Raw genomic sequence first — 25842 nt, forward strand, 5'->3', positions numbered from 1 at the left:
GGAGCGTTAATCATTTTTTGATTACCTAAAGGACTTGAAGAAGACTCAGCGCAATGTGATTTGTTTCAAAAACAATTTTCCAAATGCTAGCTGTGCTACACTCCATGACAGCATGTGTATGATGTGTTGCCTTCGCTACACTTCGACATTTCCAAAACTCAACAAGTGTTTTTCGTTATTTCTTTTCCATTTCTGACGTCTTATTTCTCATTGTTGGCCAAACAAAATGTAATAGAATTGCCAAATATTTTGGTATGTGTCTCTCTTCAGTCAGCGCTCCCAAACAACAAAACAATCTCCCAAATGACGTCACAATGAAAGCGTCAGTGATGGTGGCGATGATGGCCACATCGCGCAGCCATGGTGGTGTTGGTGGTGTCGATGATGCCCATGAGAATTATAACGTACCAAAATATTTATCTCTTCTCGAACAGATCGCTCCATCTTGCGGGCCGTCTGATGCGTTCTGCTGCTCTTTTGGCCGGCGGCGGTGCTATTGGTTCGAAGAGGAGAAAATTCCGAGCACACATTTAGTAGCGGTTATTCCGGTGAACGGTGAAAAGCTAAAAAGATTTTCCGGCGGCAATGGTAAAACGCTTTAAAACGAAACGAAAATCAAGAAAAACGACGTGAGTGCAGTGCCACGAAAAAAAATCAAAAGAAGAAGAAGAAGGCCAATAGTCAATGATGATGGTGGTGATGATGATGACGATGAAAACACGGCGATCGAGTTAAAAATAAATATTCTTCATTAAATTGTGGTGTTGTTGTTGCTGTTGATGTTGTTTGTGTTGTGTTTCATGCGGAACAAAATTGTGTTATTTTTGGTGTAATTTATACATCGCGTTGTTGTTGTTGTGTTTTTAATGTTTAATGCCTACAAGAATTCACTTAATTGAGTGAGCAATTTTCCCCGACCATAATAAAGTAATTACAACAACCAAAAGAAATTAAAAGAAAAAAATAATAAAAAATTTTATTTAAAAGTCGGAAAAATTCCCAAAAAGTTTTTAAAATAAATTATAATCCCAATAAAAAGTCAAGTGCAGTTCAGTTCTCCTTTGCGGAATACCCATTAAATACTACACACGGTAATTAAAAGAAAATTGTTGTTATGATTTAGCCCCTCCACCACCCGAACCCATCCAACTGGAAAATGTTTTTCTAAACACAATGATGAAATGAAAAATTGTTGTTCGTGTCTGTTGTTTTTTTTTTTTGCTGTTTTGTTGAGGCAAAAATGTATATTTGGATTTGCATCCATCATACATTTGTCTGAGGGTATGTACGTATGTATGTGCGTACAGCGTGTTGGCCATGTCTGTATCCCCCACACATATCTACAGGCGGTGATCTTGTTTTGTTGCTATTTTGCCTCCGATTGTATGACGTCTTTGGTAAGACGCTTTTTATCTTAGCATTTGTGTCAATTGTGCACAATGGGTTGAAAACGTGTGTTATCATAAAAAATACAACTAATAATAGGTGTGTACGATAACTGAATATTTTGTAAAAAAATATAAATATACAAAATATACTGGGTGAGATAAAAACAAGTAGTAAGTTCGACCGGACCAAATTTTCAAAAAATAAAATCCTTAAAAATTTCTGTTAAAATTTAAAAAATACCGGATATAACCGTTATATTGGGATCTATACGACGTGGACCTACATAGGCATTTTTTGTCATAAGTCATTACCAAATTCAAATTCGAAACTTGAAATAAACGGCGAATAATGTAGCTAAAATCATCAAAATATCGTATATAGGGAGGTACCGTCATATCGGAGCTGTGCGAAGACCTGGATCAGCATAGACAATTTTCTGTCACAGGCTAAAGCATTCATTACGAACGACAAATACGACATCTCAAACAATTTTGGTGGGTATTGTACCTAAACTTGTCAAAATACCGAATATAGGGAGGTACTGATATATGGGGCCTATACGAAGATCTGGACCTGCATAGACAGTTTTCTGTCTAAATACGTAATTTGAAAGAATTCCGGTGAATTATTACGCGCAGACAATATTCTGTCTTAGGCTGAAGTATCCATTTCGAACTTCAAATACCACATTTGAAACAATTCCGGTGAATAATGTTGCTAAAATCATCAAAATACCGGGATGTACCGTTACATGGGGGCTATATGAAAACGTAGACCTACATGGCCCATTTACGAACATAACCTGCCTACTGGAAAGATAAATAAGTTAGCCTTCTATCTCAATTCGTTCGAAAGATAGCGTGATTACAACAGACTGACAGACAGACATGGCTAAATCGACTTAGAATTTTACGCTGATCAAGAATATATATACTTTGTTGGGTCTGACGTGAGTATTTCGAGGAGATACAAACGGAATGACAAAGTTAATATACCCTCCATAGTATGGTGGAGGGTATAAAAATGTAGCAAATAGCATCAAGTTTTAGAATAAGTTTAGATTTGTTCGAATTGGTCACCTTTGACACGAATAATGGCCTTCAAACGGCCAAATGAAACCGTCACACGCTCCTCGAATGTTGATCTGCGGTATTTTGGCCCATTCCCGGCGAAGCGTTTGCTTGAAGTGATCGACACTTTGGTATTTTTTAGTGCCAACCTTGGTTTCCAAAATACTCCAAACACAATAGTCCAACGGATTGGTATGCGGAGATTTTGGTGACCATTGTGCGGTGGAAATGAAGCTAGGAACCGAATTTTGTAACCATTCTTGGGTGGCGCGTGCTGCGATGGTGCTGAGTCCTGTTGGAATGTCGCAGGTCTGCGGCCAAAATGTTTGCGTGCCCAAGGCTTTAATACACCCTCCAGAATATTTTCTCGATAATATTCGGCATTTATTCTGATGCCACGATCGATTAATATAAGCGGAGAGCGACCGTCGGTTGTTATGGCCGCCCATGCACCATGGTCCGCGCTTGAGTTCTGGTGGCCAAACGAAGGTGCACATTTTCAGCTGAACTCTTTGTAAGTTCTTGCACTTTTTAGAACTTCAATGGCTTTACCCCGAGCTCATTTTCAATATTTACCGAATGGAATATTGCCATTTTTCAGCCACTGCGACGCGAGTTTCGATCAAGTCGCTTCTTTACTTTTCCAACCATTTCTGCTGATGTTGCTATTTTCTTCCGTCCACTCTCGTATCACGGTAACGAGTGATGGCACGAGCCAAAAACATTTGTTTATATTTAAATGCTGGAGTGATCTAACGATAGCCACTTTTGGTTTTCCAGCCAAATATTAAGAAATCAAATTATCACGATTGAATTCCATCACGAATAATTTTTTTTCTGGAAAATTCTCACCAAAATGCTTTTGTACGCTTGTAAATAATACAAGTCAAAATAAAAGTCCTTTATTCCTCTACGAAGAAGTCAGCCGATGACTTAAGCCAGTCAAAAAAGCGTTTTATGGATTCTTGTTCAATGAAAATATGAAACGAAAAATATTTCCTTAGAAAATTTTTCATTTGACATTTCTTTCCTTTATAAAAGTTTTCATTTCACATTTTCATAGAACAAGAATTGAGGCCCAGTTGAAGCCATTTAAAAATCCTTTAAGGTTATCGGCTGGCTTCTTCGGAAATGAACAAAGGAGCCTAGGCCCAAAATCGAACTAGGTCAACCTAAAACTCCCTTGTTCATCTACGAAGAAGCCAAATATGCTCTTTATGTATTTCCAGCCTATGCGCCTTGAATTTAAAATTTTATGTACACATCCTAAACATATATTCGTAACGATTATTATGAAATTAATTAAATAAAACCTTTAAAAAGTGTGTCTGGTTACCGTAAATTTTTTAAAAATTGTTACTGGAAATTGTCTTCAAGAGAGAGGGAGAGAGATAAGATAGAGAAATGTTGCTCAACGTTTGTAAATTCATGCTGGTCATCTTCTTACAATCACTTGTAATTCTTCTTCTTCCCGTTCAGGCAATTTAAATTTGGGACATTATTGCAGATTATCGGCTAATTTATAATTTTTGAGTGCTTCATTGCTATTTATATCGAACAAATTGTTTCATTGCAGGGATTCCGTCTGTTTACTTTTCACAGTTTGCAAAAGAGAATAAAGCACCCTTTTTCTCTCAGAAAAAAGCTGCTGGACAATTCCTGCAGGAAAAGTAACCAGACAGAACTAATAATCGATGACAGGGACTGATGGCACATATTAATTGTCATTTCTGTCATACGGATAAAATTATGAACATTTTCTTTTATGGAACACTTTTATGTTGGAGACTTATTCCAGTAAAACCTTGCAAAAGCAACGTAGAACCACTGTGCTTTGTAAATAATTAAAAACATATGGTATCAATACAATATGCCAGTGTCTGGTTAGCCTATCGACTAAAAGTATTTATGTTTTTATACCCTCCACCATACTATGGAGGGTATATTAACTTTGTCATTCCGTTTGTAACTCCTCGAAATACTCATATCAGACCCAACAAAGTATATATATTCTTGATCAGCGTAAAATTTAGTCGATTTAGCGATGTCTGTCTTTCTGTCTGTCCGTCTGTCTGTCTGTCTGTCTGTCCGTCTGTCTGTCTGTTGTAATCACGCTATCTTTCGAATGAATTGAGATAGGTGGCTAAAATTTTGCACACATGTTTATTTTTCCAGTAGGCAGGTTAAGTTCGTAAATGGGCCATGAAGGTCCACGTTTTCATATAGCCCCCATATAACGGTACCTCCCTATATTCGGTATTTTGATGATTTTAGCGACATTATTCACGGGAATTGTTTCAAATTTGGTATTTGAAGTTCAAAATGGATACTACACCCTAAGACAGAAAATTGTCTGTGCAGGTCCACGTCTTCATATAGCCCCCATATAACGGTACCTCCCTATATTCGGTATTTTGATGACTTTAGCGACATTATTCACCGGAATTGTTTTAAAATTGGTATTTGAAGTTCGTTATGGGAACTACAGTCTGTGGCAGAAAATTGTCTGTGCGGGTCCAGGTCTTCGTATAGCCCCCATATAACGGTACCTACCTATATTCGGTATTTTGATGATTTTAGCTACATTATTCACCGTTTATTTCAAGTTTCGAATTTGAATATGGTAGTGGCTTATGACAAACAATGCCTATGTATGTCCACGTCGTATAGACCCCAAAATAACGGCTATATTCGGTATTTTTAAAATTTTAACAGAATTTTTTAAGGATTTTATTTTTTGAAAATTTCCAAATTCGTTGCAAATGGTGGAGGGTATTAAAAGTTCGGCCCGGCCGAACTTACTGCTTTTTAACTTGTTCTGGTTCTTTTTCTCCTTTCTATTTTGGTAAAATTTGAAAAACTTTTTAAGCGAAAGTAAAAAAAGTGTTTTTTTCTCATTCTCTGGCCGTCTGTTAATTAAACATGATTTTCAAATTTTATCTAAACAAATGAAAGGCAAGAAATAAAAAAAACAATCGCGTCATATTTTCGTTTAATAGAATTTTCCAAAAAAATGTATTTTGTTGAGTTCAAATCAGTTCAATTGATGCTGTAAGGTATTAAAGAATATGACGACAATAGCCAACGATGGATGGAAGAGGTCGATCTTGGATGGCCAATGAAAGCAAATAGCAAATGTTAATGTACAAACGTATATAGATATGCAGATATACTTGGATATGGTTCCAAGTATTATTTTGCAACACACAAATAAACGGATTATAAAAATGTAATGGATCATAATCGTAAAAAGGGGAAAAACAAAAACACATTTCCCCAAAAATATTCCGCAAAGCATTTAACATAAAAACTGAAATATATAAAAAAAAACAACAAGCCAATGTTAAGAAAACCAACAAAGATTTTCCACAATAGAAAAACAACAAATGTTGTAGGTAATACATCTGGGTTGATGGACATAGTCTACATAAGTTTTGACTCAAATCTCATTTTGATTTTATTTCATTCGTTGTTATGTTGTCGGAGAACGTGTGCAGATGGCCATTCAGCCGGCTGGATGACTATATGGACAGACAAAACCGCATACATATATTTTTTTTTTTTCCTTTTGGATCGTATCTTTTATTATTATTGTTATCCACATTTATTTTGACACTATGAAATTTATTAAAATTTGGGTAGTCATCATCTAATGACACATATTATATATGTGTGGTCATATATACATATAGTGATATCATAAATATCACAAGCATCATCTATTTTATGTAGCTCTTATTTTAGTTGCTGATCTTTATTTATTTGTGAGCATAAATTTTATTGTACCGGCTGGACAGTTCCGCTTTGTTTAGAAAGTCGTTCGATAGTCGGTTCATGAATAATATGTTTTCGGTAACATAGAAGTTGAAGAAAAATTCTTATTTGTAATGTTCTTCTGCAATAAAGTTTCATTATACATACGTCAAATAAGTCATCATAAAGGATGTTAAAACTCTAATGTAAACATATAGTATTACCAAGGTGACATGGTTAAGGTGAGAATACATAAAACGCTTTTTTGACTGGCTTAACTCATCGGCTGGCTTCTTCATAGAGGAAGAAAGGAGTTTTAGGTTGAATTAGTTCGATTTTGGCCCAAAGCTCCTTTGTTCTTTTACGAAGAAGCCAGCCGATGATTAACCCACTCAAAATAGCCTTTTATGTATTCCCACCTTTAGGCCGGCGGCTGTCTTTTGTTGCCGTCAAAACCGGAATTGTTCGTATTTGACTATTGCAATGGCCTATGACAGAAGTTGCCTTCGTATAGACCCCAATATAACGGCGACTTCCTATATTCGGTATTTTTAAAGGATTTTATTTTTTATACCCTACACCACATAGGGGTAAGGGAGGAAGGAAGCGAGATAGACCCATAGTTACTTTTGAGGGTCTTCAAAGAATCGCTTTCTGAGTCGATTTATGCACATCAGTCCGTCCGTCCCTCTGTCCATGTATTTTTGTGAGCAAAATGCAGGTCTCATTTATTATCCGATTGAAATGAAATTTTCCAAACAATATTTCTTTGGCCCAAGGTCAAACCCTATAGAAATTGATGAGAATCGGTTCAAATTTAGACATAGCTCCCATATATATCTTCAACTGATTTCGGGTTAATTGTACACCAAATGACCGGAATTTTTGCACATTCAGTCGAATTCAGTCCAGAAGCAAGTATCGGTTCAGATATTTCTATAGCTCCCATACATTTATTTTTTGTGCACTAAATGGTTTATATCAGTCCAAATGAACTGAATTTTGGCAATTCCGACTGAATCCACCTTAGAAACAAGTTAAAAAGCATCGTAGTAAGTCGGTACTGCCGACAGATGTATACCCTTAGCCAATGTTCGATCATTTAAATATATTTTGACTTATACCAAAATGATATATACCCTCTGTAGACTTGTGGCTGAGGGTATAACAAGTACTTCAAATTTGATAAAAGTCGATTCAGAAATAGCTATAGCTCCCATATACAGGATAAAATAAAAAACTGCTACAAAGTCAAACGCCATAATTTGTATTTATCTTTTTTTTAATTTTATTGAATGAAAGCAAATAGTGTCGAAAACAGCATCAAATTTTAAAATAAGTTTAGATTTGTTCGAATTGGTCATATTTGGCACGAATTATGGCCTTCAAATGGCCATTGAACCTTATTGAACTTAAACACGCTGCCCAAATGTTGCTCTGTGATATTTTGGCCCATTCCCGGCGAAGCGCTTACTTGAGGTGTTCGACACTTTGGTATTTCTAGTGCCAACCTTGCTTTCCAAAATACTCCAGTCCTGTTGGCATGTCTAAGGGCTACGGCCAAAATGTTTGCGTGCCCAAAGCTTTAATACACCCTCTAGAACATTTTCGACATAATATTCGGCATTTATTCCGATGCCACGAAGTCGATTAATACGAGCGGAGAGCGACTATCGGGTGCTATGGTCGCCCACACCATCATCATGGCCGGCGCTTCAGTTCTGGAGGCCAACCGAAGGTGCACATTTTCAGCTGACCTCTTTGGCAAGCAAACACGATCATTTTTGACAACGAATGTTTTTTTTTTTATCGGAAAAAGCCAAATTGGGCAGTTCACCACTTTCGGCCAAGCGAAGAAACTCTTTAGCTCTTTTGAGTCTATTTTCTTTCTGTTGCGGTGTAATTTCTTGTACTTTTTGGAATTTCAATGGTTTTACTCCGAGATCTTTTTTCAATATTTGCCGAATGGACGCGGGTTTCGATCAAGTCGCTTCTTTACTTTTTGAACCATTTATGCTGATGTTGCTGTTTCTGTTTTCTTCCGTCCACTTCCTCGTCGGGCTACGCTACCAGCATTCTGGTAACGAGCGATGGTACGAGACACAAAAGATTTATTTACATTTAAATCCTGGAGTGCTCTTACGATAGCCATTTGCGGTTTTCCAGCCAAATATAAAGAAATCACGCTTGAATTCAATCACGAATAACTTTTATTCTTGAAAATTCTCACCAAAATGTTTTTTTTCACTTTCAAACAATATAATGGAATAATTTTAACAGCTATCGGACGAGTGGCTGACAGCAGTCTGAAGTTGGTTGCAGTTTTTTCATCTCACCTTGTATATCTTTAACCGATTTCGGTTTAATTGTGCACTCAATGGCCAATATCATTCCAAATGACTGGCACATCCGACCGAATTCAGTCTAGAAGCTAGTACATCAAATTTGGTGGAAATCGGTTCAGATATATCTATAGCTCCCATACATATGTTTCATCCGATTTGGTGTTTAAGTCCCTCACATGCGTAATATGCACTCCACAAGAATGATATTTGGTACCAGATATCAGATACATCCCAGAAATACCGCTCTCAAATTTTATCGTGTTTATTTTTTTTTTCAAAATCGGTTCAGATTTGGATATAATTCCCCTAATTCCTGTTTATCCGATTTCACTCTTTTTTCTGCACCAAATAGCTAATATCAGGCCAAATGGACTGAATTTTGGCACTTCCAACGCTGAAATCCGTTGCAAGTACAAAAAATCTCGAAGCAAGTACAAAAAATTTGGTGGAAATCGGTTCAGATATATCTATAGCACCCAAATATATATGTTTCATTCAATTTAGTGTTTAAGTCCCTCACATGCGTAATATGTACTCCATAACAAGTATATTTGATACCGGACATCAGATACAGCTCGAAAATACTTCTGCAAAATTTTATCGGGATCCGTTCAGATTGTTATGTACCTTCGATATATATTCATCCGATTTTATGGTTATTGCCCATTATATATGTAATATCAGCCCAAATTTTTCATATTCAACCGAATTTTTCCAGTGTATGAAACTCGGTCGGTATTGCCCAAAAAATATTTTTTAATATAATTCTTATCGAAGTCATACCATGCACAGAAATGTTATTTGGTACTAGAGGTAAAAAAGCCTTTGTAAAATTTTTTGTAAATCTATTTAGAGTTGGATATAGTTCCCAAATTGTGACTTTTCTAAAACCATGATACCCATTTAAATAAGATTCATAGCTGCAATAACCTACTTCACATAAATTCCCAATACAAACTTTTTTTGTTACGGGAGCTCTGGCTTTTACTATTATTCTTGTTATTATTATTTCAACATATATCAAAAAAGTTGTGGTATACAATTGCATAGTGTGATAATATTTAATAACACTTTGCAATTAATTGGAAAACGCATTATTCGTTAATCTATCCAATCAATCTTCGTCAAAGAAAGTGTGATGGGATTATTTGTGATTAACTAAAAATACATATTTAAATGTTTCATACAAACGTACATACATGTGTACGTTTTTTTTCATATAGCATTAAATGTTCTTTTCTAGCAACACGCTTCTCAAAAAAACATGTTAAACACTTTTTTTGCTTGAAAATTTTATTTGGAAAACAAATCACAAAAAATGTGGACACAAACCTGTCGCCTTTTATTATCTTAGACAGAAGATATTCGATATTTTTAATATTTGACATTTGTTTTGGGGGCGACCGAAGATTTTTGGCAACGCCTGTGATTGTGATTGGTTTTGGAAGGGGAGGCATTTAACCGAAAATTAATTAGTATTTTGCAATTGTATCGAGTTTGCTTTCACAATTCATTATCGTAATAGATGAATCTGTGTCGTCTTATTGTCAATTGTTGTGATATACATAATCCAGCTGTTATTGAAAAATGTATAGTTTAATATTCACAATATTTAAATCTCGTTTCCTGCTATTGAATTCTATTCGTATAACCATGAATGAATGGAACTTTATAGCTAAGAAATGTCAAAGAGGATCCAATGCGGAAAAGCTCCTTGAAGAAAGCCATATTTTGATAGAGTATTAGAAAATAGTTTTTTGTCTATTTTCTAATTGGGTTAATATCTTGAATCTTTCGAATAGCTTTCCTTGAATGTCGATTTTTTTCTTTTCCCTCAATAAAAACTAATTGGCAATTATAAAGATTTATAGTTGGATGAAAATTTATCATCTGCCATATATTTTGAGGTTTGTTGGCGTGAATCCGTAATTTAAGGCGGTAATAAATAATGTTGTTTAAATTTCTATCTATCAAAACAAGTTTTTATATTTTTACAAAAAAAAAAATATTCTTAAAATTGGAAGCAGCAAATATTTTCGTACAATCAATATAAGCCAGTAAGGAAAGGTCAAAAGTTGGGCGAGGACGACTATGTGATACCCTACACCACTATATGAACCGAATAACATTGCTGTATAGTGCATGATATGACTTAGATAAGGTTATATAAAATATTTATTGGAGCAATAGGTATACCAGGCTGAGTTTCGCCAAATTGTAAAATTCGGTTGAATATGAAAATATCTATTCAATTTGGGCTGATATTACATATATGGTGAGCAATAACCTTAAAATCGGATGAAGATGTATATCGAAGCTATATAAAAATCTGAACCAATCTCAATAAAATTTGGCAGAGGTATCTTCGAGCTGTATCCGATGTAAGTAACTTAAAGTGACTTAAACCCCAAAATCGGATGAAACATATGTATGGGAGCTGTAGCTATATCTGAACCGATTTTCTCCGGATTTTATGTACTTACTTCTACACTGAATTCAGTCGGATGTGCCACAATTTACTTCATTTGGGCGGATATTAGCCATTTGGGGCACGAAAAACCTGAAATCGGATAAAGATATATATGGGAGCTGTATCCAAATCTGAGTCAATCTCTATATATTTTGGCAAAGGTTTTTCCGAGCTTTACAAGATATCTGGTACCAAATACCATTGTTGTGGAGTGCATACTACGTATGTGAGTGACTTAAACCCCCAAATCGGATGAAATATTTATATGGGAGCTAAATCTATATCTGAACCGATTTTCTCCGAATTTGATGTACTTACTTCTACACTGAATTCAATCGGATGTGCCACAATTTACTTCATTTGGACTGATATTAGCCATTTGGGGCACGAAAAACATGAAATCGGATAAATATACATATGGAAGCCATATCCAAATCTGAGCAGTCCTCGATAAAATTTGGCAAGGTTTTTCTGAGCTCTACAAGATATCTGGTAAAATATATCATTGTTGTGGAATGTATATTATGAATGTGAGGCACTTAACGATTAAATCAGATAAATCATATATATGGGAGCTATAGCTATATCTGAACCGATTTTCACCAAATTTGATGTACTTACTTCTAAACTCAATTTAGTCGGATGTGCCAAATTTGGACTGATTTGGCCATTTGATACACGATTAACCCAAAATCGGTTGAAGATATATATGGGAGCTATATCTAAATCTAAGCCGATATCGATAAAATTTGGCAGAGGTATTTCTGGGCTGTATCTGATTTCTGGTACCAAATATCACTCTTGTGGGGTGCACATTACGATTGTGAGGCACTTAAAGATCAAATCGGATTAATCATATATATGGGAGCTATAGCTATATCTGAACCGATTTTCAAATTTGATGTACTTGCTTCTTGACTGAATTTGGTAGTGCCAAAATTCAGGTCATTTAGACTGATATCCAAAATCGGTTGAAGATATATATGGGAGCTATATCCAAATCTGAACCGATCTTCATAAAATTTGGCTGAGGCATTCCTGGGCTGTATTTGATATCTGATATCAAATATAATTCTTGTGAACTGAGTGTTTGCCGACAGATATATAATAGTACGTTTACGCTGTAAAGGATTTAGAAAACCCAGTCGGTTTAAATTGTCAATTCCATTGCATATACCTCAAATAAATCTTCATGACGAAGGTTAACCCTGAAAAAAGCTCTAACGTAAACATGCCTTAAACCAGCTAATGTTCGATTATTTAAAATTTAATTTACATATAGCAAGTTGTAAAGAATCGCTATCTTATTCCGCAAGATATGACAGATTAAAGTATTGAAAATTGTGACCCTTTGTGAGTGAGGTACCAGATGGTGATCTCAGATATATATCAACATCACAACAGATTTTGTTTTAGTAAAAATGTTTGTATGTGGGAAATATGAAGAGAAGCAAATGCTTATTTCGGATTTTATGATGGTTTTGATCATTCAAAACTTTCACCCCTTTGTGGGGGAGGTACCACAAGGAATTGTCCAATCTCTACCATCTTTATAAAAGATCTTGTGTTGATAGAAATATTGAGATTTGACAAGTCTTAATGGGATCGGATGTTAATTTCGCGTTTTATGAGTTTCGTGGATATTTAAAATTTTGACTCTATGAGGGGGAGGTACCAGAAGGAGTGGACCGATATTATCCATCTTCAGACCAGACTTTGGGTTATTAAAAATATTGTGATGTGTCTAATTTGAAGACAATCGGAAACTTACCTCACATTTTATTCAAAATATTGATCCTTTGTGGGGGAGGTATTTGATGGAGTGGACCGATACTGTCACCTGACTTTGCAATGACCAATTATTAGGATTTGCAAAATTGGAGCAAAATCAGATTATACTTTCTCTTTCTGTGCAGAAAATAATTTTTTTTGAAAATGTTAACATTTTGTGGGAGAGGTCCCAGAAGGAGTTGACCGATATTGCCCATCTTCGAATTCGATCTAAGTTTGATAGTAATATTACTCCTTTCGAGAGTTATAGTGCACACCAGCCAGCCAGACAGACGGACGGACATCGCTAGATCGCCTCCAAATGTCCTGAAACTGATTTGGTCCAAAGACACCTAAGGTCTAAAACCATTATTTCGATGAGGCACGTTTTGGCCGTATCAAATGATATATATCCTCTGTAGCCATATTGCTGAGGTCATAAAAAGTAATAATAATGTCCTAAATTCATGACGTTATAGATGTTTCCATTGACTCACTCAAAAAATGGCTTTTCTATAATTTGTATTAAATTAGAGCTCCTTCTATATAATCTCTAAGCGCCATATTTCTCCTATTTAGTTTGTTATCCATTTCATTTTCATATTTAATTTCTATGGTTAAGTCCATTTTTGTTGCGGCATAATGCGAATTCTTTTATTGGACCGCATTCCGAAATTCCTTTCCATGCCAATTAAACATGTGGTAATTTAATTTGCCATTTTGTGGTTATAAATAAATAGAATTCTCAAATTTTAACTTACCTTGCATGAAAATGGCGCCCAAACACACGGAAAAACACACACGTTTCTGTTCATCACTAAGCATAAATAAATATGAATGAAACAACAAAAAATAAAAACAAAATAAATGCGAACAGAAATTTTGCGCTCAAACAAAAAAATCAAAGGAAAATAATCTCATAAATTTACAAGAACGGCAGGTTGTCTGATGACCGTTAATTAATGGCAAACATCATAAAATAGAATTCAAATCTATGGACTTCTCAAGATCTTTTAGCCGATTACGAGATGAGAAACCAGGCGAATAAAAAAAGAATATAACTCAACTCACCATTGTTCGTCCGTCATACATGCGTATGTCTGAGGACAGTGTTGGGTGAATGAATGATGTCGTGATGACTAGTCTCGTCATATGGGTGTTCATAAAAATGAATCACTTGTTTTTTTGTTTCTTCAAACATACAAGAACTAACCTAATTTTTTTTGTGAATACATCTACAAGTGATTTTCGTTAAGGTGATTTTGTTGGAGGCTACGATGTGGGTGAGATTAATTTACTTTGGACATCATTTGATCTTGACATTTAAAATGACAGCCGCTCTGTGTTAGGGTCCAAAATTATTACTTTGGACACTTTCCATGCTGCCGCCCATATCAAAAGCAACAGCAGCAACGTTGTCATATTTGCTGTTTTTCTTTTGCTTTGAGTAGATTATGTTGGATATACAGCCGGATTATCCAGTGTCACCGTCGTCAAATGATTAATGATGAATTATATTAGGAAAATTGTTTGATGCTTTAAAAATATTAGTTGTGTTCTATGAAAACATCAAATGTCTCTTAAATTTGTATACACGGACACCTGTTTTTACAGAGATATTCATAGTCCAAACTACATGGGGCGGGGAGGCTTAAATAATTTCTGAGGTAATCTGTGTATCATAGCTATATAATTTGAAATGCATTATTAATATTATCATAATTTGCCAAACGACCATTTTAATATTGGGAGGTGCCATTATATTGGGACCAACGTAGACCTATTCGAACAGTGTTATGTCACAGGAGGAAGGATTCTTTTCGAACTCTAAATATCAAATTTTAAAGAATTCAGAAAATGTGGCTATACGAAAACGTGAACCGCGTATTTTCGCATAACCGAATGCACAATATAATACACAAATACGAAACTTAAAAAAATCCGTTGAATAATGTAGCTAAAATCATCAAAATACGCAATATATAGAGGTACCGTTATATCGGGGCTATACGAAGACTTTGACCTGCATAGACAATTTTCTGTCACAGGCTGTAGTACTTCAAATACGAAATTTCAAACAAATTATACGAACACCTGGATCTGCATACAAATTTTTCTTTCATAGACTGTACTTCTCATTGCAAACTTTAAAATTTTACGCAAATCAAGAATATATATGGCGAACTTAATATACCTTCTATACTATGTATGGTGGAGGGTATAAAAATATGTCTTCAAAATCCATCTAGTTGTCCCGGGAGATTTCAAGGTCATAAAAGTATATTTACACTTACTAAAAGCTAGTATACACATAATATTAGTCATATGTAAAGCTGCTTTTTCTACAATAATGTTAGACATTTTTATAACATATTTTAAGGCGCTTCACACAATATTTTTCGAAGGGAAAAGCTTTATAGTACATATAAAAACTGCAACCAACTTCAGACTGCTGTTATTTCTAAGCCACTCGTCCGACAGCTGTTAAAATTATTCCAATGACAGGTCATTATATTGTTTACAAGCGTCCAAAAGCATTTTGGTGAGAATTTTCCAGAAAAAAAGTTATTTGTGATGGAATTCAAGTGTGATAGTGTCATTTCTTTATATTTGGCTGGAAAACCACAAGTGGCTAGATCACTCCAGTTAGAGCACTCCAGCATTAAAATGTGAATTATTTTATTTTTGTTTCGCACCATCGCTCGTTGCCATGATAGTGGTAGCATAGCCCGACCTCAAGGAATTGGACGAAAGAAAACAGCAGCATCAGCAGAAATGGTTTGAAAAGTTAAGAAGCGACTTGATCGAAACCCGCGTCGCAGTGGCCGAAAATGGCTCGTGAGCTGAACATATCGCAATATTCCATCCGGCAAATATTGAAAAATGAGCTCGGGGTAAAGCCATTGAAATTGAGCTCGGGGTAGCCAAGAACTTACACCGCAACAGAATGAAAATAGACTCAAAAGAGGTAAAGAGTTGCTTCGCTTGGCCGATAGTGGTGAACTGCCGAATTTGGCTTTTTCCGATGAGAAAACATTCGTTGTCCTGCAGTTTCTAAACAAACAAAATGATCGTGTTTACTTGCCAAAGAGGTTAGCTGAAAATGTGCACCTTCGGTTGGCCACCAGAACTCAAGCGCCGGCCGTGTACGACCGTGGCATCGGAAAAAATGCCGAATATTATGGCGAAAATATTCTTGAGGAGTATTAAAGCCTTGGGCACGCAAACATTTTGGCTGTAGACCTTGAACATTTCAACAAGACTCGGCACCATCGCACTCAACACGAGGCACGAATGGTTACAAATCGAGGTTCCTGGCTACATTTCCAGCGCCCAATGGCCACCAAAATCTCCAGATACCAATCCGTTGGACTATTGTGCCTGGAGTATTTTGGAAAGCAAGGTTGGCACTAAAAAATACCAAAGTGTCGATCACCTCAAGCAAGCGCCTCACCGAGAATGGGCCAAAATACCGCAGAGCAACATTCGTATGACGGTTTCATTGGCCGTTTGAAGGCCATAATTCGTGCCAAAGGTGACCAATTCGAACAAATCTAAGCTTATTCTAAAATTTGATGCTATTTCCGACATTTTTTTTCTTTCATTCAATAAAGTTTAAGAAATAAAATGTAAAAATTATGGCATTTGACTTTGTTGCAGTTTTTTTATCGCACCCTGTACTTCTCCCAACCACAAACCTGGGATGAATATCGGTCGCCTACATCTGGTACCTCACGCAAATTTTAACATTTTTCAAAATTATCACAAAGCTCATTGCAACTGAAATGTCGTCCTTGCATCACACGGTATGTACAACTTCTACATATGGACAATTTGAAAGTACATATGTAAAAAAACATATCGTCTGATAGAGCCTTAAGTAGCCTCGCGCATTTCCATTAATTTAAACAACTTTTTATAAAACCCATTTATTTGAATATAGCACTTTTAACTATTAACATTTCCTCGAATCGTTAATCAAACACATTACCCTGATCGTAGAAGTATAGATGGTTTTTTACCAAAATCAATACAAGATACGCCTTAGCAGGAGCTTCTGTTTCGCATACAAAAGACAGTCGTCTACGCACATTGTACCTAAAGAATTTGGAATAATATTAAGAAAGACATATATTTCTATTGAAACTGAATCACAGAACCATTATTCGTTGCCCAACTCGTCTTTCAATTCTCTAATTTTCAACTGACTAATAAAAACAATCAAAGGTCAAAATCGATGCTATTTAAATGCAATAAATCGGCCATCTACAAATGTTTATTTAAATCACTCGTGTGTTTCTTCTTCACTTCCTAGAGCTACAAAAAAAAAAGAATCACAGTTCATTAAAACAAGCATTTCACATATTTTATTATCCCGCCAGCACTTATGTGCATACAACTGTGCGAATGTTCCACCACCAGAGCTGTACATAACACCTTCCCGAAATACAATTTATTGATATTGATACCTACCTTCTCTTGGAAAGCTTCACTGGTGATATTCGTCTACCACCACAGGTTCGTTCTTTTCGGACATTTGTTGTTTATTTGAATTCTTTTTGAAAGATAAACATTTAGCTTTTTGTTGTTTCTGGCCTTACTTTGGAAAAAAGGTGTAAAATAAATATAATTAATTGGTTATGATGGTTCTCATTTGATTTACAAAGTAAATCAAAATGTTTATAGAACTTGAAATTGGTGTAAACTATGGGTATAGTAACGGGATTGGTCGGTATATCCAGCGCTATGACCTAGCACATAATTAAAATTATCAAAATATGTTTATATTTGTTGTGATACATGTATTTTAATCAAGTGATCGATCCATTACCTAGCCCTACTACCGCCTGCCCAAATTTGTATTCTATTGACCAAGGAATGTTGCTGGGTGGGTGTCTACTGACACGCGTGCCTTCAACACCAACTCAGTCATGCCCCTGCTGCTTTGGGGGAATTCTTGCGGCGACGAATCGATAAATGAGAGAATAAATTAATAGTTTCCTTCGGAACTCGGAAAACGAAAACAAGAATTACTTACGGGACCGGCACAGCAGCCACGGCCAGACATTGAAAATGTTGCATAAAAACCACAATTTTGTTTTCTTTTTGAAATGTTTGTTGATAAACAACAAAGCAGTGAAATCATTTGAAATTTTTATGTTCAAAATTTTCTAATTTATTGCATTTGATTTTCAAAACTATTTATTGTGGTTTTGGATGTACTTGGACTTGGATTTTTGTTTGTAGGTGAATGGAAAAATTAACTAATTACAGGGTGATACAAATGGGAAATCTATAAAGCATACATTCATGGTAGAAGAATATGAGAGATGGATAGACACAGCTGCTGGGACAATGAACTGTCAAACCAATTTTGGAATTGAAAATGTTGAATGAAAAATAATTGAAATTTGTAAAAATTGTTTAAAAACGAGTATTATAATAACCTCGGAATGGCGTCGTATAAGAAAACATATAAAAACAAGTTAAAAAGTATCAGTCGGTTTTGCTAACAGATGTATACCTTCAGCCAATGGTCGATTATTTGAATATACAGGGTGAGATAAAAAAAAACTGTAACAAAGTCAAACGACATAATTTTTCACTTTTTTTTTTGTTTTTGAATTTTATTGAATGAAAGCTAAAAATGTCGGAAATTGCATCAAATTTTGGAATAAGTTTATGCCATGTTGACGTTAGAACTTTTTGTAGGGTTAACCTACTTTGAGAGGATTTATTTGAAGTATAAGTAATGGATATGACAATTAATCCAAATCCAGTCGATTAACCCATTTATATATAAACGTACTGTTAGATTTGTTCGAATTGGTAACCTTTGGCACAAATTATGGCCTTCAAACGGCCAATGAATCCTTCACACGTAGCCCGAATGTTGCTCTGCGGTATTTTGGTCCATTCCCGGCGAAGCGCTTGCTTGAGGTGATCGACACTTTGGTATTTTATAGTGCTAACCTTGCTTCCCAAAAGAATCCTGACACAATAGTTAAAATGATTGGTAGCCGGAGATTTTGGTGGCCATTGTGCGCTTGAAATGAAGCTAGGAACCGCATTTGGTAACCATTCTCGGATGGCGCGTGCTGAGTCCTGTTGGAATGTCCAAGGTCTGCGGTCAAAATGTTTGCGTGTCTAAGGCCTTAATACACCCTCCTGAATATTTTCTCGATAATATTCGGTCCATTAATCCGAGCGGAGAGCGACCATCGGCTGTTATGGCAGCCCACACCATCACCATGGTCGGCGCTTGAGTTCTGGTGGCCAACCGAAGGTGTACATTTTCAGCTGACCTCTTTGGCAAGTAAACACGATCATTTTGTTTGTTTACAAACAGCTGGACAACGAATGTTTTCTCATCGGAGAAAACTAAATTCGGCAGTTCACTACTTTCGGCCAAGCGAAGCAACTCTTTTGAGTCTATTTTTTTTCTGTTGCGGTATAAGTTCTTGTACTTGTTGGAATGTCAACGGCTTTACACCGAGCTCACTTTTCAATATTTGCCGAATGGAATGTTGTGATATCTTCAGCTCACGGACCATTTTTCGGCCACTGCAACGCGGGTTTCGATCAAGTCGCTTCTTTACTTTTCGAACCATTTCTGCAGTTTTTTCATCTCACCCCGTATGTGGGGAGGAACCAGGGGAAATGGTCCGATCTCTACCATCTTTATAACAGATCTTGTGTTGATGAAAATATTCAGATGTACCAAGTCTGAGCGGAATCTGATGTTAATTTCGTGTTTTAGGAGCTTCATGGATATTCAAAATGTTGACTCTTTGTGGGGGAGGTGCCAAAAGGAGTGGACCGATATATCCCATCTTCACAGCAGATCTTGTGTTAGTAGAAGTAATAGAATGTGCAAGATATAAAGAGAACCGGATGCTTATTTCCGATTTTATAATCGTTTGAGTTATTCAAAAGTTTGACCCTTTGTGGGGGAGGTACCAGAACAGATCAATAGATCTTGTGTTGATGAAAATATTCAGATGTACCAAGTCTGAATGGCATCGTATGTTAATTTCGTATTTTATGATTTGTCCCTTTTTGGGGTAGGTACCAGAATCTTCATCTTCACACCAGACCTCGAGTTAATAACAAATATTGTGATGTGTGTAATTTGAAGACAATCGGACTCTTAAGGCATGTTTATGTTAGATCTATTTTCTAGGTTAACCTTTGTTATGAAGATTTTTTGAGGGTTCTAAATCCTTTACAACGTAAACGTAATATTACATCACATTTTATAAGTCATATATATTCAAAATTTTGACCTTTTTGTGGGGAAGGTACTTGATGGAGTGGACCGATATTGTCCACTTTCGTACCTGAACTAGCACTGATGCAAATATTAGGATTTGCAAAGATGAAGCAAAATCGGATTATCCTTTCTCTATGTGTGCAGTAAAATATTTTTTTGAAAATGTCGACCTTTTGTGGGGGAAGGAACCAGAAGACTAGACCGATATTGTCTTTGGAGATGGACTTGATCTAAGTTTGATAATAATATTACGATGCACCAAGTTTGGACCAAATCGGAGACTCCCCGAGAGTTATCTTGACAGACGGACGGATGAACGGACATCGCCAGACCGATTCTAAATTTCCTGAACGAATTTGGTCCAAAGAGACCTAGGATCTAAAACCGTTATTTCGATGAGGCACATTTTGGCCGCATCAAATGATATATATATACCCTCTCTAGTCGTATGACTGTGGTTATACAAAGTGTTTTTTGGTTCGTTTTCGGTTTAATAATTTCATTCGATAAACAAAAATCGATATTTCATTAAAAAATAACTATTAGCTACTTTCCCCTGTTTTAGTTTCAAACAATCATCCCACATATATACCTCAAAATATTCCATCAAGAATATTGATCATAATGGCCCACCATCTAGCAAAGATAAAAATCCATTAGTATATTTTTCCAAAATAATTACCCAGCCAATATTAATGTAGTTATCATCAATATTGTGAGTGATTCTTTTCATTTCTTCATCAGTCGCTGTTGTTGATGTTTAGAAACTTGTGTTTTCTTACATCTGGCAAAAGAAAATAGAAAATTGATTTATTTCCTAAATGATTTGCGATCTAAACAGGCAATTGGATGCACCACGGTCAAGTGATTTTTCCGAATACCGGCAATTATTTATAATTTCTCTCTGTGGGCAAAGAGAAAAATATGAAAACAAACGGAGAGCCTAGAAGTATGCTTTAGATTTTGTAATTTCTTCAATAGAGGGGGATGCTTTCTAAATATAAATAATGTGTCAGAAAAACAATTATTCTTTTTACTAATATTTTTTTTTTAATTTCCAGGTCCTTCCCATCTCCCACCTAATGCTCAATATTGGACAAGAGAATGTTCAGCAACAGGAATACAATCCAACATAAAAATTATTCTCCATACCTACCGGGAGATGCAAATGTAAAAAATCTCCTTAAACCATTTACAAAATATCGCAGAAGATACAAATATCAAAAGTACCCTCGGACGAGCTGTTGAATAAATCAGCTCATCCTGGTCGAATTAAGGAATTGAACATATCCTGCATTTGCATTCTGCATTAAAACCATGTCATCTCGTCGCAGTTCAGTACGGCGCAGAGAAAAACCTCCATTCCAAAGATTTAAAGATCATTGCCGTAAATTTACGGCGTTTATGTTTAGTAATGTCGGTATAATATTACTCGTTATATTCTATACGATTGGTGGCGCGTTTATATTTCAGGCCATCGAAATATTCGAATATGAACGGCAAATGGCTGTCCATAAAGATGTTGTACAGTTGGACTATACGAAAGACATTTTGGATCGTTTGTGGATTGAGACAGCAACAAATATTAGTTTTTATGATCGTCATAAATATAAGGAGAGGTGAGACTTTAACACTTTCAAAAAAAAAAATTAAAGAAATATTTAACATCTCACAAATTTCAGAATCAATGAAATACTAATCGAGTTCCAAAAGGCTGTTGTCAATCAAGAAAAAGAGGCTATAGATCCACACAAGCAATGGAGCTTTTCCGGTGCATTTTTATATTCCCTAACGGTTATAACAACAATTGGTAGGTGAAAGGGTATATTTCTCCATGACGATACGAACAGGAAATCAAAAGAAAAAAAGACCCATTCCTTTTTTTTCTTTATTATTTATTTATTTATTTATTTATTTATTTTTTTTTTTTTTTGATTTAAAAAAATACTCGTGGAACTGGTGTTTTTCTTTCGAGTTCACTTTCGTATCGTCATAGAGAAACAGCCCCTACTTATATTTATTTATTACAACTTTGAATGGAAATTAATTAATATTTGTTGTTATTTTTTAGGTTATGGCAACATATCACCCCGTTCCGACTGGGGAAAATTAGTAACCATTCTCTATGCAATCATTGGCATGCCCCTATTTTTGCTATACCTATCAAATATTGGTGATGTATTGGCAAAATCATTTAAATGGATTTATTCCAAAGTATGTCTGTGTCGCATATGTCCCGGTGTGGCCAGAAGACGTTTGATGCGTGAACGACGTAAACTGAGGGCAGAACTAATGACAAGAGCAGTAAGTTGTAGCTCACATCGCTATCAATTTCAAACTAATTTTGTTTGACTTATTAACAGTTAGCTGAAATGGAAGAATCCCGCCATAGCAAATACACCTCGAGTAGTAGTACAAGTGACAGTGCTTCCAGTTATTATTCCGACGAATCAGAAAGTTCCTCCAGCTCGAGTCGTAGTCCACGTTATAATGACGGTAGCCAAGTGATGAGTCGTAGCCGCTTGGAAGCATTAAATATATTGGAGGAAGAAGACTTAACGGATATTGACAAGGAGATGCGTGGTAGTACCGATGAAATAACTGTTCCTATAACTGTTTGTGTTCTCATAATGATAAGGTGAGTAAAGATTACAAGTAAAAACACAGATAAGATCGGACGTTATGAAAATGTACGACCTAAAAATATTTTTAACGAAATGAGGGAAAAATTAAAGAAGTTCCAAGAGTTCGAGGGTTACCTCAAAATGTGAAAGCACATTGAGACAATATATTATCCACTGGGAACGCGAATTCATATGTTACAGTAAAACAATAATATAAATAAATTTCCATCCCTTGGAACTAGAATATCTACACCAACATTTGTCATATAACAAGAATATGTATGCGCCTATAAGTATGCTTTAAAATATTAACTCTTACATGTTATTGTGAATGTTAAAAACTAGAGGAATGGATGGGAACACAAACAAGTAAACAACAATAAAAAGCATCAGTTTAAATTTTAATTCGAAGGACAGCACAAAAAACCACAGAAAGGTCTGGATTTATAGAAGCACTTGAAGAATCTTCTACATAAAAAAGTTAAACAGATGTTTATCAAAAATTTTATTTTTTGAAAACTATTAAAATATGGTCCAGTAAGACCACAGTATGTCATTTATCTGAAAAATCTATAGAGGTCTAATATTTACAAACACTTATAAGATATTCTTCAGAGTCCATTTACAGAAGACATATTTATATTAAAGGTCCCATAGAAGATATATATCAGATTTCTTCTATCCATCATCACAGATAATCTACCTAAAAAAATTGTATGTAAAATGTTTTCCACATGAAAAGTTAAGAGGACGTCAAATATTTGAAACAACATTTAAAGTTCTTAAGAGATTAAGGATTCTTCTATCTCTGGAAAACCGATAAAGCTTTTCCATTTATAGGAGACATATTTATATCTAAGATGCATAATTTTTTCTATCCTTCAAATACCCAAATATAAGTTACCCAATAAAATTAAAGAAGGGTTATGAAGGGTACTTTGTATGTAGGTTTAATATTTAAAAACATCTAAAAAGTATCACTCAGCTTAATAAGTTTTCTATCTATTGAAGACCGATAAAGCGTTTTCAATTAAAGAAAACATATTTATTTCGAAAATCAAATAGAATGTCTATAAGATTTTTTCTATTCAAACCTAAACAATTTTGGCAGACTTAAAGAGTGTAATTTTTGTGAAGAATGTTTTCTCCATGAAAAGTTAAAAGGAGGCCGAGTATTCGCCATCAATCCTCTCAAGGTTAAAAAACAACTTTGCCATCGATGAATGCTAATCGATATAGTCTTTTTTAATCAGAACTGAATAGTGGCACAGAAAATGTTCGATATGTTGTATTTAGAGACGTAAATAGGCTGGGCTCCCTTGCAAATGGTAACTTATTATACCCTCCACCATAGTATGGAAGGTTTTTTTTTCTGATTTTAGCCGCATTATTCACCAGAAATTTTTCAAATTGGGTATTTGAAGTTTGTAATGAATACTACAGCCTATGCCAGAAAATTGTCTGTGCAGGGCCACGTTTTGGTATAGCCCCCATTTTGATGATTTTATGCGGGTCGTCGTATTGATCCTAATATAACGGCTACATTCCGTATATTTTAAAATTTTAACAGAATTTTCAACGGATTTTATTTATTTATTATTATTATTATTTTTTTTTTTTTTTTTTTGAAAATTCGTTCCAAATGGTTCAAAGTTTTTTTTACTGTGTTTATTAGCACTGGATAGCGGCACAGAAAATGTTCGATAGTTTCCGTTCCTCCATCTTCGTAGACCTTCAACATTATCTTTTCTGTATTTAGAGATGTAGATAGGGTATTAACCCGGTCTCCCTTCCAAATGTTAACTTGTTTTGTGCATTTTAGTACATGGAAAATTATTATTATTATTTTTTTTTTGCAATTAGGCAATCTTCGATCTTCTAATGTCATTCAGTTCATAACAATTTTGGGTCTAAATTCCCCATCTGTGAAAATGTGAAATGAAAATTACTACATTTATATTTTTTTTCCATTTCACATCTCATACACTTATAAAAGTTTTCATAGAACTAGATTTGAGGCTCTAAACTAATTTTAATTATTCCCTTTCAGTTACATTCTTTGGGGAGCCATATTGTTTGCCCGCTGGGAACAATGGAAAATCCTTGATGGCAGCTATTTTTGCTTTATATCCTTGAGTAGTATTGGCTTTGGAGATCTTGTGCCTGGCGAAGGTCTTGTAAGTAGCCACAACTGGTAAAAATATAACAAATCAATAATTTAACATTTACAAACAAATTCTTTACAGATAACCGAAGACAAAGATACCGTGGGTGTGAGTTTTATTATGTGTGCCGTTTATCTGTTGCTGGGCATGGCGTTGATTGCTATGTGCTTTAATTTAATGCAGGTAAGCTTTGGAAAAAAATAAAATGATTTCAATAAATGATTATAAATTATTTTTATTTTATTTTTATCTAGGAACAAGTCATACATAATCTGAGAGCCTGTAAACGTGCCTTTAAGGCCTGCTTCCGTTGTCGAGGAAGGGGTTAGAATTAGTAACTGATATATATGCATATTCATGTGTATTGTATATGGCAACAAAGTAGACAAACAAATGTGTTCTAATTAGGTTTAGTATTAAATTCACTTTTTATAATTTATTTAAAAATTGATTTCATAAATTCATTTATTGTTGTAATATATTTTATTTAGATTTAGTTTATGAAATTCTAGTTTATGTACATATTTTTATTTTCTTAAATTAAATGTAAAACGCTTCGATTAGAACTAATTTTATAAGAAAATTTGTTAAATTTTAGGTTATGATGCGACAAAATTAGAATATATTATTGAAAATTATACTTAAAGCAAAAAATAATTATACATTTTCCAAAGGTTAGCAAAAAACAAATTTTAAGTATTTTATATGAAATTACTATTCATATAATTTATAAGATAAGAATAAAAAATAAATATATTTTTTACTATGGAAATCATGATTATACAAATGCGAAACTTGAACAAAAAAATTCGGTGAATAAAGTAGCTAAAATCATCAAAATATCGAATATCGAGAGGTACCATTATATGGGGGCTATACCAAAACGTAGACCTGTCAGACAATTTTCAGTCGTAAGCTATAGTATCCATTACGAACTTCAAATGCCAAATTTGAAGCAAGTCCGGTGAATCACTAAAATCACC

The 25842-nt window shown here is 34.9% G+C and overlaps 1 protein-coding gene and 1 long non-coding RNA gene across 2 annotated transcripts in view; one reads left to right on the plus strand and one right to left on the minus strand.

The window, feature by feature from the left end:
• Positions 1 to 540, minus strand: part of LOC131804704 (uncharacterized) — a 20819-nt gene extending 20279 nt beyond the window's left edge. The window contains exon 1 of the long non-coding RNA XR_009343231.1: positions 409 to 540. This is a non-coding gene — a long non-coding RNA (uncharacterized LOC131804704). The remainder of the gene's footprint in view (positions 1 to 408) is intronic.
• Positions 538 to 25528, plus strand: LOC101896631 (TWiK family of potassium channels protein 7). The gene is made up of 8 exons (XM_005179953.3): positions 538 to 1091; positions 21132 to 21689; positions 21753 to 21880; positions 22142 to 22374; positions 22434 to 22708; positions 24745 to 24871; positions 24941 to 25042; positions 25114 to 25528. The coding sequence occupies exons 2-8, from the start codon at positions 21388 to 21390 to the stop codon at positions 25186 to 25188; spliced, it is 1242 nt and encodes a 413-aa protein (XP_005180010.1). The 5' UTR covers positions 538 to 1091; positions 21132 to 21387; the 3' UTR covers positions 25189 to 25528.
• Positions 25529 to 25842: the final 314 nt, after the last annotated feature.

This window comes from Musca domestica, unplaced genomic scaffold (genome assembly GCF_030504385.1).
Source record: "Musca domestica strain aabys unplaced genomic scaffold, Musca_domestica.polishedcontigs.V.1.1 48, whole genome shotgun sequence".
NCBI lineage: Eukaryota > Metazoa > Arthropoda > Insecta > Diptera > Muscidae > Musca > Musca domestica.

Coding starts and splice junctions, on each gene's coding strand:
- LOC101896631 (XM_005179953.3), top strand. CDS start 21,388: ATGTCATCTCGTCGCAGTTCAGTACGGCGCAGAGAAAAACCTCCATTC. Junction 21,690..21,752: donor CGTCATAAATATAAGGAGAG/GTGAGACTTTAA, acceptor CACAAATTTCAG/AATCAATGAAATACTAATCG. Junction 21,881..22,141: donor AACGGTTATAACAACAATTG/GTAGGTGAAAGG, acceptor GTTATTTTTTAG/GTTATGGCAACATATCACCC.